The sequence below is a fragment of the Alligator sinensis genome, unplaced genomic scaffold, assembly GCF_000455745.1.
Source record: "Alligator sinensis unplaced genomic scaffold, ASM45574v1 scaffold241_1, whole genome shotgun sequence".
Lineage (NCBI taxonomy): Eukaryota > Metazoa > Chordata > Crocodylia > Alligatoridae > Alligator > Alligator sinensis.
The window spans coordinates 2265230-2278537 of NW_005841894.1; the positions used below are offsets into that span (position 1 = coordinate 2265230).

Below are 13308 nucleotides of genomic sequence, written 5' to 3' on the forward strand. Positions count from 1 at the left end.
CAGGCGGCGCCGGGCGGGGCCGGCACGGAGCCCGAGCAGGCAGCCGCGCCGCAAGCGATGTCGTCGCGCAGGTAGTGCTCGCGCACCACCTTGCGCACAGCGCCCGCGCGCGTGCGCTGCACGAACGTCCGCGAGGTCAGCATCTCACGCGCCAGGCCGAGCGAGCGGGATACCAGCCTGGCTCGCGGCGCGGCGCGTTCTAGCGTCCTCCGGAACCGGAAGGAAGCCTGCGGGCGCTCCCGGCATGCAGCGCGGATGAGGCGGGAGCGAGGTTGCGAGCAGTGTTGCTGTGGCGACGGTGGCCAACGCTGCGTCGTGGCTGAGGTGAGTTTGGGGAGCAGTGGGGGACTCTCTGCGTCTGCGCGGCGCCAAGCCCCCCCCGCTGGGGGATAGTCCCCAGTGATTCCATGGGGAGCGGGTCCCGGGAGAGTGTTGGGGACAGCGCCGGCCGCACTGCGCTTGCGCGGCTCCAACCCCCTTTCCTGCCCACCCAGGGACAGCCTCAGTGGACCCAGTGGGAGCCGAGGGGAGAGGTCCCCCCAGCAGGGATGGCGGACAGTGCTTTGATCTTGGCCTTTCCCTCCCCAGGCCCTGGTTGGCAGTTGAGCCACCCCCTAACACGGTGGGGAAGGGCAATGTCGCGGCCGGGCACCAAGGAACCGCGGGTGATGAACGTGTCCAGCTCCCTGGAGTTGGAAGACATCAGCTTGGAGACCACAGTGCCCACGGACGACCTGTCCTCCTCCGAAGAGAGGGGCGGTGGCAGGAAGGTCACGAGGCAGTTGCTAGAGCGCAAGGAGCTGCTGCACCGTCTGCAGGTGCTGAAGATTGAGCTGTCGCAGAAAAACCTCATGCTGGACAACCTGAAGGTGGAGTACCTGACCAAGGTGAGCGCAGCCCCTTGCTTGCCACTGTCAGTGCCCGGAGAGTAGAGCAGAGTAGTGTTGGACATGATCATCATCATTGTGGCAAGGCTTGAGCAGCTTTCGGTTGCTGAGCAGCTTCGGTTCTCCTAACGCAGGGGTGATCAGCTTTCGGCCCATGGAGTGGTGGCATGTGGCTTGGGCTCCACGGGCCAGAAACTTTGCTGGTGGGGGAGCAGGGGCAAGTAATCCTGCCACCTTCCCCCTCTGCCAAATTCCTAAGCCTTGCGCAGCCAAGTAGGGACCAGGCCATGCCCTTTATTCCCCCTGCACATCTGCATCGGGGCTGGGCTGTGCCCCCTTAGCTCCTCCCTACCACATGTCTGGGTTGAGGCCAGTCTGTGCCACCTTACTGCCTTCCCCCCTGCAGTTGGATTAGAGTCAGGCCATGCCCCTTTGCTCCTGTGCAGCTGCATTGAGGCAAAATTCAGCCCTGCCTGACTGCCCCACGCACCAAATCAGGCCCACCAGTGGGATCCAGCTTGCAGACAGATTGAGCACCGTCTGTCCGACCTAAGGGGACAGAAAAAGTCGGGCACCGTTGTCCTCACTGAAGTCAGGATAGGTACAGCTGAAAAGGGACGGTTGTTAGTTCTGTCTTTCTGTGTGCTTCAGCACTTCAGGGATTTCTACTACCAAGAGAAGAAGACATCTTCACTCATAATTTAATATTTATAGCATTAGAAATTGTTGGAGGGTTGTGCTTATTTCAGCTCTCACAAGATCCCTGTAAGATAAATGCTAAAATGTTATTTCTGTTTTTAAAGAATAAAGAAGATGGGGGAGCTGAAGTGAGGAAAATTAATTGCTGTATGGTTAGTACAGCAATTATCCAGTTAAGTGAATTGCCCAGTTTCCAGCTCCTTTGTAAGTGGACTATACTGGAGACTATAGTTAGAGAGGAGGTTAGGACTTGAGAATCCTGGGCTTTTAGTTTTGCATTTATTAAAGTTTGAAGTGGGGAAAAGTTTCAGCCTCCAAAGACTCTAACCTCTTCAGGTCAAGTAATTTATTATTAATCTCTCAGCACACCTGTATGCTATATAGATTTATTGTTATAGTTGGGGAAAGTCAAGCCATATAAGGGCTTGCCAATGGGAGAGGGTTGAGAAATACTGACAGTGGAGTAGACCAGGGCTGTCCAACCAACTGCACCTGAGGGGTTAACATTTGACCTATATGCTTCTGCCCAGATGCCACTCCATATCTTAGGGTGGTAGCCAGGATCTCTTCCTTCTCCAGTTTCTGGTTCCTGCCTCTGCTGCTGGCACAGCGAGAAGGAGGCCAGACTGCATGTGTTATGTGCAGGGTAGGGGAGGAGCAGGGTTATGCATGCTGAGCTCTCAGCTAAAGAGGGAGGGGAGCCAAGTTGCTAGTGCTGTGTGTGGCAGGTGGGATGCCCATATCTGCACATCTGGGCAGGGGGTGGGAGTGCTGTGCATGCTGGCCTGTGCTCAGCACGTGTGGCTGGCAGGTGGAAGCTGGGTTGTACATACAACAATGAAGAGCTGAGCTGCACGCACAGCATCATGGGCCTAGGGGAACAGCTCCCTATCTCCCCAGTAGTTGAATCGGCCTGGAGTAGACCATTGAGTGGTCTGAATTACAGCAACCTGTCCTGCCTCCTCTTTCCTGAAAGTGCAAGATGGGAAAGAACAAAAGGTCTTACTGGGTTTGTGTGCATTCTTAATACTGTCACCTTCCTGTATTGGTCTCTGGTGTTATTTGCGCTTGTTTGTCAAGTTGAATTTAGGCTTTATCATGCAGTTGGATTTGAGTAGGTGAGTGTCTCCCCCTGCACAGCTCCAGTTGTGGAATCTTGAAACATTTCTTTGTAGGTTCTTTGGGGCAGGGGTAGTTTCTTGTTTTGTTGAGATATTTAACAGATTTTTTGAATTCTCATTAAATGATCTTGATTCATTTAGGTCTGTATCATTTTTTCCCCTCTAAATCCTTTAAAGGAAATAGAACTATTTTTTTTCCTGTGAGGAAAATGACCTGTTTTTATGTTTTTATCCGTATTTAGATTGAAGAGCTAGAAGAGAAGCTGAATGATGCTATCCATCAGAAACAACTGTTGTCTTTACGACTAGATAGCCAGTTGGCATTGCAGCAAGAAGATGCCAGGTATGATGGAAAAATAAACAGATCTCAATGAGACATACTTCAGCGATATGCAACAAATTATCTGGCTCCTTTGCGATGGCAACACCACATGCACAGCAGGTGCATGAGCGCTGGGGCTGCCATGGAGATGTTGGGCTGCATGCAGGTGGGGTAAGACGCCGTGTGAGACGCATTCTGCTCTACCAAGCACTGGATACCTTTACAAAAGCAGCTTCTCCCTGGCGGCCACGGGAATTCAACTGTGCGGGGCCTGCAGGTGCTGAAGCAGTGGCGTGCTCTGGGGCTCCAAACACACCTGGCATTGCTGTCCACATGAGAGTCTACCCTACCCACCCAGGACAGCAGCACAAGTTGCACAGGGAATGAGGCTTTGCATAGGAGCTGCGGGTGGGGGGTGACATGGGAATAAGCAGCCCACCCCCTTTCTCATTGAGGGCCAGAACAGGCAGGATGTGTGTGTGTTTAAATGCAAAACAAACAGAAAAAGGTTTATTTATGTCAGTAGTTTAAAATGCCTTGCACTATTACTAAATATTGGTTATCAGATCAGCACTGGCCGATATGGTTGGTTAATCATCAGTTATTGTTATTGGTGCACCACTACTGAAATTCACATCAGAAATGCACTGCATGGCAGTTTCTTTAATCTTGCAGTTTTCCCAAATGCACCCCCATGCCTTTGCCACTTGCTCTCGATGGCGAGGAGGCAAAAACCAGTTTTAAATATGCTGCAGTTTTTGCCTCTCATCTTGTAAGCAGCAAGTGGCAGGGCCACCAGGTCCCCTCTTCCAATCAGCAGTTGGAGGCAGAAACTGTGGCACATATAAAACTATGGTTTTCACGTCCCCTCCAATCAGGGATAGATGTCAGGGATCCTCCGCCAGTCAGCAGCAGGGGAGAGCATGTAGAAGAAACTGCAAAATTAAAGGAGCCACTGTGCAGTACACTTCTGGTGCAAATTCCAGTGGTCCGTAGCTATAGGTGCCACCCTGCCTTGCCTCTTGCCTATCTTCAGGCTATCATGGCTAACTACATCTCATTGAAATTTGCAGTTTCTGACCTGCCTAAATCCAAACTTTATTTTGAAATGTTCCCAAATGGCATATTCAATTCTGTAATCTTCTGAAACATTACAAATTGGACTTTATACTGGCTGACTGTAGGACAGTTTTGGTATGTAGACTTCCTTTAGTGAAGTCTTATGTTGGAGAGTTTTTAATTTGTGGAAGTCTCTATCTATAAGGACAGGAAACCTTCGCTATTCGTGGGCTTGGCATTCACGGTTTCAGATATTCACAAATGCTGAACCTGCATTTTAAATACGCTTTATGCACTTACAGGTGCTCCTCAGGAGCTCCGCACTTGCTGCCGCTGGGCTTCCGCTGCCGCTGGGCTTCCACTGCCGCTGCGCTCCCACTATCACTGCCAGAGCTGTGCTCCCCCTCCCGCCAGCTGCCGGGGGACACTGTATTCATGAACGCGGTGCCTTATTTGTGGATTTTGCCATTCGACCATAATCTCAGATCTGCTTCAGTCAGGTCTTACTGCAAACAGTATAACAACTCTTAGAGAAACATCTCTAAATAGTGTGTTAATTGTACAATCTGTAAAGTGGAGTTACTTAAGGGAAATAGAAGTACTGTAATATCCATATGCTAAAGTGCTATGTACCATGTAAATTAGTATTATTTTTAAGTCTAGTCATAGAAAGGTTGAATTTAATTTTTTTTCACATGCATAAGCCTTTCTCTTTGCAGTCCTATTTTCTGTCCCCTGCCCTGTATACCCCACCCAGACATAACTTCTATTTACCCTTTTGGCCAAATATACATGTAACCCTTCTGCTAGGGTGGACTGTGAGGCCTGCTTTGGTGAGCCTCATGAAGTATGTTGAATCAAGGTTGTTCCTGAGATTTTGTCTTAAGCAAGTCAAAACTTTTTATAGTATTTAAATATTTAAAAATATTACTTTCCAAATAAAACCAATTGCATTAGAACTTTTAAGGTTGAAAGATGTTTTCACAGAGTTCAAGTAAAACTCAAAGGAAATGTGGTTTTCTGTATAAAAAATTTGGGTCTATAAAAAGTAACTTGCTTAAAATGTCTGGAAATTAACAAGTAGTAACATGTTAGTAAGAAATTTAGCTGATTTCCACTGTCATTTGATCCTTCATCACTCATGATTAAACCAGCCTGACATTCAGTAATAACACCATATTTAAAAGTTCCCACCAAAAACAGAACCCCCCCTCCCCCCCGCCAGATTTCCCCTTTTATCAGAGAAAACCGCAGATTTTTCATTTTAACGGAGAAACGTGGATTTTGCTCTTTTGCAAAGAGCTCTCTGCAGGCTGGCAGTGTTCCAGCCTGCAAGGAGCTGTGGGGAGCAAGGAGGAGGGTTGTCAGGGAGGGGGTGTCATGTGCATGTATGTGCATATGGCCACCAGGCAGCCTGGAGACCAGCTCCCATAGTTAAGGGGAGCAGAGTGGTGAGGAATTGAGGCCTCCATAGGGAAGGAAGCGGGGAGTTGGACAGGGCAAGGCTGGGGCTGGGGCTGCTGCCCAGCTGGGCAGTGCATAGGGCTTGGGACCCAGAGCCACAATGCACAGCTGCAGGGCCCTGGTGGAGAGCGGGATGAGGCTATGGGTTGTTTGTCTGGGGGTGGGGGTGTTGGGCCAGCTCCCTGCTGCTATGCACGCTTCCAGGGGAACTTGGGGGGCACATGCCCCCAGATCTGTGTGTGGGGGATGGGGGTTGGGGTGGGCTGCCTGCTGCGGACTTGGGCTCCCCGCCCTGCTGCCCTTCCTTGTGGCCTCTATGGCCCAGAGGGCAGGGCCCAGCATGGCAGGGAAGACCCGTTCCAGGCAGGGAACCTCATTGCGGCTGCTATGAGCCCTGCACTGGTCTGGGGACGTGCCCCCTCCTACCACAGAGCAGTGGGGGAGGTGGTGTGGAGTTGTGCCCCACACTGCTCTGAGTTTGGTAGGGAGCGCGTTGCCAGGGCAGTGTGGGGCTTGCACCAGCCACAACGAGCTTCCCTTTCCAGCCCCACTCTGCCATGCCATGGCCGCTGGGCTGCAGAGGCCCTAGGGTGAAGGCAGTAGGGCAGGGAGCCCGAGCCTGCAGTGGGCAGCCCACCCCTGCCCCATGCACAGATCTGGGAGACATGTGTGCCCCCTGCCCCTCCCCTCCTGGAGTGTGCGCAGCAGTGGTGAGCTGGCACCACCCCTTGGTCAAGCCTGCAGTGGGCAGTCTGGACCACCCCCCATGGGCTCCACTTCAGCTGTGCTGCATGCTGGGGAGGGGGAGCCAGGCTCCCTGCTTGGGCCACAGCAGTTGCCGCTGTCACTGTCTCTCACGGGTGGCAGCTGGGGCTTGGACACTGATGCGGGGGGCAGGAGGCTGCAGACCCATGTCCCTGGTCCCATTGCTCAGGCAGCTGGGGGCCCACTCCACAGAGCTGTTGGGGCCGGGGAGCTGTGGGTGGGGAGTGAGGGGCACCTTCAGGGCTGTGTGCGCAAAGTGAGAGGCCTGGACCTGTGTCTTGGTGAGCTAAGGGGCAGGGGAGCTCTGATTTTTCCATGATAAAAAAAAACAACCAAGGTAAAATACCTACACTTACAGGTACTTAGAATTTATTTTACTAGTATGATTGAGGCACCAGTAGGCTTCCAAATTGCTTGAAAATTGTAAATATATCAACAAAACATTGTGTGCATTTGATACCTCTGTGTGTGTTAGAGAATTTGCCATTTTTATCAGAGAATTTGCCACTTTTTATTAAGGAAAACCAGGATCCCTGATTTTTAGTATGATTTTAGGGAGCTGGATAAGTGCATTAAAGTATGTTGGAAGTGGAAGGAAATTTGTGCTATGGTGTGTGTGAGAGAAAAATATTAAATTTCACGTTTCAGTTGAAATTAGTGTTGCTTTAACTGGTGATTTCTTATTTTCTTGGTATTTGTGCTTGCTAGGAATATAATTTGGCAGTTGTAATTCCATTTAACTATGTTTTTTGGTTTGAACATATTAAAAATGAACACATCTTAAAAATCTGCTTGGGCTGATCATGAAATGGCTCACGGATGCTAAGCTTGCCTCTGATATTGACTTAAATGTCTGAGCAAGTCACTTAACTTTTATCTTTGTGATTCTTGTTTTACAAGAAAACTTTACTCATCTCCGTCATTGGTATTGTGGGGATTGATTAGTTATTTAACAACCATTCTGGTGTGCTTATTACAACTTTTTAATGCACTTATTCAGAAAACATCAGGAGCTAATGAAACAGGAAATGGAAACCATTTTACTGAGGCAGAAACAACTAGAAGAAACAAATCATCAGTTGAGGGAGCGAGCTGGAGATATCCATCGTAGCCTGCGTGACTTGGAATTGACAGCAGATTACTATGAGAAACTGAAGTCCCTTTCTGAAGATGAGCTTTCTATCCCTGAATATGTTTCTGTGAGTAATTAGTGTTTATATTACTGTTCAAAATTATAAATTGACATAACTTTTACACATCTTCACCAAGTCCAAGGAACGGGTTCTCTTCCTTCCCTCTACACCCTTCGTGAGTCAGACTCAAACCAGCAGCCTTAGTGGAAGTCAGTTTTAATAGTTGTTGGACATTCCCTTGACCTGATTAGGTCATATGAAAACTTGCAGGCTACAATGTTTTTTCTTAAATCCCTGTCATTTGTTTTGTGGGTCTTGGTTGGTGCCTGTATTTAGAACCAAACTGTCAGGAGTTTGGGTTTTTTCTTCTTTTTCTTTTTTTTTTTAAATACTATTCATAGATTGTTTGTAAGGCCTGGAAGGAACCTCACAAAATCATTGCATCCAGTCCCCCAGTACTAGGAAGGAAAGACACCTGGAGTCGGGTGACCCCAGCTAGTTGACCATCCAGTCTCCTCTTGAAGATATCCAGAGTAGGTGATTGCACCACCTCTGGAGGGAGTTTATTCCACAGTCTGGACACTTACTGTGAAGAAGTTTTTCCTAATGTTAAGCCTGAAATGGTCTTCGGGGAGTTTGTGGCCATTACTCCTGGTTTTTCCCAAGATTGCCTTGCTGAAAAGTTGTTCACTGAACCCTTGATGTATTCCTCTGATGTAGCGGTAAGGTGCTACCAAGTCCCCTCTCAGCCTTCTCTTTTTTAGGCTGAAGAGTCCCAAGTCCCTTAGCCTTTCCTTGTATGGCTTGCCTTGCAAGTCTCTGATCATACGGGTGGCCACACTTTTACCTTCTCTCATTCCTTGGATGCTCAGACCAGCAGAATCTTCCTGTGCCTAAAGAATGGTGACTGCACCTGAAAGCTTGCTAAGAATTTTTTTCCAACTACTTAGTTGGTCTAATAAAAGATATCACATCTATTCAGAACCTTACCATTAAAATGCCATGCAATTTTTTGTAGATCAGTGGTTCTCAACCAGGGTGCTAGGAGATCCTTGCTTGCCATGGCAAGGTGAAATTGCTCTGTATATCTCTGTTTCAAGGAGATACATGCAGAGTTGGACCAGGAAGCAGCTATGGTGGGACAAGGTGCTTCTGCCTTCATTTATTCACCAATGCTGCTTGCACATGTTAAAACAAAAAAAACAAGCCCAAACCCCCTCCCCCCCCAAACAAACAAACAAATAACAACCTGTGCTTTATTGAAAGAAGCAGCATGTTACTTCGACCCAGCTCTGGAGTGTATATATAGATCGGGTGCTTCAGCGGGGCTTTTTGGTGATTTTAGTTAAAGTTGATTCAATCAGCTATTAGATAAAAGCGCCAAAAAGGCTCCATTAAAGCACCTGATCTATACAGATGATAGGTGAGCTGGGTCCAGCTGAGGTGCTGCCTCCTCTGGGCATCTGCGGGGTCTATGCCAAGTTTAAAATGCTGGGGTTTTTTGTTTTCTTTTTTTATAACATCTGCAAGCAGCTCTAGAGGTGGCACAGCAGCCTAGAGATAAATTTTAAGTGCCTGTTGCTGCTTTTTTTGGTGCTGTTGGGCAGACATCCACATGCCAGAGCTAGAGATCAGGACAGGGATACTTGTATGCTGCGTGTCCTGGAGGGGCAGAGCAGGGAACTTCATAGACAGTAACCAGTAGCTGCTGCTAATGGAGTCAGGGCTGGGTACATCTAGGCCTCCTCCTTCCCTTCCTCCTACCCTAGTGTAGCAGCCTCTGTCATTAGACCAGGCAGATCAATACAGTAGCCTCAGATGAATCTCTGGGAAGCTGCTGCGAGCAATTCACTGGCCAGAGCCTAGCTGAGATGGGATGGGACAGCAGCAGACCTCAGATTGCAGAATAGGGAATGTGTGCATCCTCTGTGTGGACAAAGGAAGGGAGCGCTATGTGTATGGAGGAGCAGGTGTACCCTGTGTGCCCGTGTTGCAGAAAGGCTCTGCACATGAGTGTGTGAGCACACAAAAGAAAGGAAACATGCATGTCTGTGCAGGGCACTGTACTAAATCAGTGTATGAAATGGGGGTGCCACTAAATTCAGAAAAGTTACAGAGGGGGCCTTGAGTCTGAAAACCACTGTTCTAGAAGCAAGGCACATATAAACACAAAACATATTTTAGATTTGAAAATTCTGTACATCGGGCTAAACAGCACAAAACTTTGGGGGTGGGATTCAAATTTGTTTTATCTATATTTTGATTAAATGGAATGCATGTGAAGCATTGTAATTATTTACACATGTATGCTGTTATCCTCTTCACGAGGGCTGCCCCCCCACATACAGTTTAGCGTAAGAGTTTTATTTAGTGACAGATCAACATGTTTTGATGGTTATCAACCAATGGGAATCTGTCTTTCTTAAAGAAACATAAACATTCAGAACAATATTAGAACTGATTATTTTAAGCAAGGTTTCTTCTTTGCTGATTTAAGTCATGATATAAATTACTTTCATTTAAATGTGGCAGGGTCAGTAGTGTTGTAGCTGTGATGGGCCAGAAAAAAGTGGAGGCAAGGATTTTTATGGGTGGTACCTTTTATTGGACCAACTGCAAGGTTGGGGGAGATTTCAGTAAGCTTTATAGTACAAAGCACCTGATGAAACATGCCTTTTACTTGAAAGCGTGTCTTCTATTCAAATATAATCTGTGTAATTCTAAAAGGATCCAAAAACGTTAATATTTTGTACTACAGTTAAAAGATTAGGTATGTCCTAAATATTTTGAACAAGTTTTCAAAACTACTTGAAGAAAATGAATGACTGTTGCAGTTCTAGTACAAAGAGATCTGCCCTTCCAAGCAAGTAATGTAATCATTTTGGAGTTAGATTCAATAAACTGATTTCTTCAGGGGGAAAAGCAAGCAATAAATCTTGGATTACACTTCTATTCTGAAAAGTGCTTGTGTATACATGACATCTTTGTGCATTATTTGCTTGTTTTAGTGCAATGTTTTCCAAACTCTTTCACTCCACGGCGCACTTACCTAAATAAAAAAGTACCACGGCACACTGGATGTGCGGGGGGGAGGTGGCAGGTGGCCAGCCGAACGCTGACGGGGAGGGGTGGTGTGCAGCCAGCCGGATGACATTTTGGGCTGGAGCCACAGCCCCTGCCTGACTGGAGCCACGCTCCCCATCTGTCTTGTGTCCACACCAGCAGCAGGTGGTGGGGTGTGGCTCCAGCCCAGTTGGGAAATGCTGTTTTAATTACTAAAATATACTCTTCTTCTTTATTTTTGGAGATTTCTGTTCCTTGATATGCCTAGTGTGCTGAACTGCTCCTGATTTACACCTGTAAAATATTGTTTTCACTTGGCTTGCAAACAAGTATGAATACAGTAGGGTTAAACAGCTGAAGGTAGAACTTGTAGGACCAGTAGTACTTTTCATTCCATCCAGGAAGAGCACACATCAACTGCTGAAACTTCCTTAGCCTGACGGAGGGTTTTTGAACCCAAAAGCTTGCTTAAAAATTGTTTTTCCAACTATTTAAGTTGGTCTAATAAGAGATATCAGATTCACCCAAAGAACCTTGTCTGCCTATGTCCTTAGACCAACACGGCTACAACCTACACCCCTGGAACTTGTCATACAGCATTTTTATGATGTGAGTGGAAAAAGATGCAGTTTTCTTTGTCTAGGCTGCGGTCCTAGGAACATCTTCTTACCTCCCATTAATTTATATATTTTACATGTATGTGAAACAAAATAAATGTAGAATATCCTCCAGCTATATCTTTCCAGAAAGTAACTTAATTTTAAGGCAATTTGTTTTTTTGTATTCACAAATTAGCCTACAATTTGAAAATATTATGGGTTTTTGTTTTGACTTTTCCTAACTCCAAAAAACAAAGGAAAATCAAAAATTTTAAATGCCAGGAGAATTCTATAGATCTAAGTTTAATCTCCCAGTGGTATTGTATATGGACATATACAGTGTCTACATTTTAGAATGCAGACACTGGGAAAGCCTTTTGCAAATGGAAGCAGATGTGTATCAGTCTACAAACTCTGCGGTATAATTAATCTTTATATTATAAATTAGAAGAAGATAGAGAATATTGGGAGAATTATTTGACAGGGAGATTCTTTATAATGGAGACCATTGAAATTATCTATTTTTGAATCTCCTTTTGTTTCTCACTCTCACCTCAAAGTTTTGAGGGTCAATAATTTGCTTTGAAGTTTCAGTAGCATTCTAGTGACCGATCATTATCCTCTTGCTTTCTCTCTGGGCACATGTAGTACCCATTGTAATCAAAATTATACCAATTTTTTAAAAGAAAAGAGAGAGAGCAGGGAAGCAATAAAAACCAGTGCAACTTTACCTTGTCTAGTGGAGAAAGGGTCAGGGATAAAATGCTACTTGTGTAAGTTATGCTAGTGTATGTTTTATCTGTTTGTATCTATTCCAGAGTAGTGCTTTGCCGCCTTCCACTGCCTACTAGTGAAGTACCATAATAACTACCTATTGTAATTAGCTATCCTGGGATAGCTGCTGACCTTGTTCCTGAACATTATAATTTACAATGGTTTACAAGTGGATATCAGTTATACTTATCCCAGTTTGCATCTGTCTGTGCTCTCTTGCTCTCAGCAGAAAGGTTTTGTCATTTATATTCCCCCTCTATATCTGCACAGCAGTGCTTTTTTAGCAGTGATTTACTGAAAAGCATTATGAATTGTAGTTTCACCTTTCTTCTGGGAGGATGAAAAAAAATATTTCTTTGCAGATTGTGTGGGGATAATATTGATTTTTAAATTAATGGTTGGTTGAATCAACATGAAATTGAGTAAGAGAAGCCAATCTTGTACTTGAACATATTGTGTCTAACCAGTATGTGAGTTCAAGAAACAGGACAAATAAAAATCAAGAGCAAAAATGTATCTGAGACTATTGGCAGCAAGTAGTGCATTAGAGTACAGTATACAGAAAACACTAACATAAGTACTGCATGCATGACAAAATAGTCTTTAAAGTGTGTAAGAGTATTTTTCAGGTTAAAGAAAAAATATTTTAATATATTTTCAGCTGCTGTATATTTCTTTAATCTCAAGGGAAATTTATAGATACCTATATATTTTTTGAGAAGTAATAGTTGTTTGTTTTTCCTAGGTTCGGTTCTATGAAGTAGTCCATCCATTAAGAACAGAATTAAATGAACTGCAAGTGAAAAGGGATAGTCTAACAGAGGAATTAAGTGATTATAAGGTCCAGCTGAAGAGTGTGATGGAGGTTGGTATACTTTAGTTATCCTGTTTAAGAAAACAATAAAGCATCTCTCCTGTAAAGAAGGTACAGGTGACCTCCAAATCAGGTGGAATATAAAAGACACAGTAGTGCAGCATAACTTTTTAAATTCTTATAAAGCAATGGTTTTGTCTAAGTATAAAAATAAAGTGAGTTAATGTTAACAGTTAAAAACCTACATCACTTTCATTAGGAAGTTTTTAATATTTCTCTCTCTCTCTCTCTCTCTTTCGGCCTGGGGAGTCCTCCCAGTCCCTTCCTGTCCCAGTTCTCCCCGGGGTGGCTAGAGTCTCGGGCGCTGGGGCCCCGTCAGGTGGAACACCCGAGACCCCCACTCCACCTCCCTCCACCCCTGCCCCAACCGAGGTGGTGGACCTGGAGGTGGAGACACCCAAGCAGCCTGGCCCGCCCCCTACAGGGGAGGTGCCAGCTACTCCCCAAAAAGCGAAGAACAAGAAGAAGAAAAAAGAAGCGTCTAAAGGAGCTCCTGCCCCTTCAGGGCCTGTCTCGGACAGCACCGGGGAAAAGGCAGCCAGGGAACC

The 13308-nt window shown here is 46.0% G+C and overlaps 2 protein-coding genes across 4 annotated transcripts in view; one reads left to right on the top strand and one right to left on the bottom strand.

Moving 5' to 3' along the window:
• DIS3 (DIS3 homolog, exosome endoribonuclease and 3'-5' exoribonuclease) overlaps positions 1 to 259 on the bottom strand; it is a 26719-nt gene extending 26460 nt beyond the window's left edge. The window contains exon 1 of the mRNA XM_025197307.1: positions 4 to 259. Coding sequence (XP_025053092.1) covers positions 4 to 143 — 140 coding nt within the window. The 5' untranslated portion in view covers positions 144 to 259. The remainder of the gene's footprint in view (positions 1 to 3) is intronic.
• Positions 186 to 13308, top strand: part of PIBF1 (progesterone immunomodulatory binding factor 1) — a 194286-nt gene continuing 181163 nt past the window's right edge. For 2 of the 3 annotated variants that reach the window (XM_006018133.2, XM_006018134.2), the window contains exons 1-5: positions 186 to 324; positions 589 to 887; positions 2950 to 3050; positions 7318 to 7516; positions 12632 to 12751. In XM_006018133.2, coding sequence (XP_006018195.1) covers positions 636 to 887; positions 2950 to 3050; positions 7318 to 7516; positions 12632 to 12751 — 672 coding nt within the window. In that variant the 5' untranslated portion in view covers positions 186 to 324; positions 589 to 635. Of the gene's footprint in view, positions 325 to 588; positions 888 to 2949; positions 3150 to 7317; positions 7517 to 12631; positions 12752 to 13308 lie in introns of those variants that run through there. The other variant, XM_025197308.1, reaches the window with a different exon arrangement.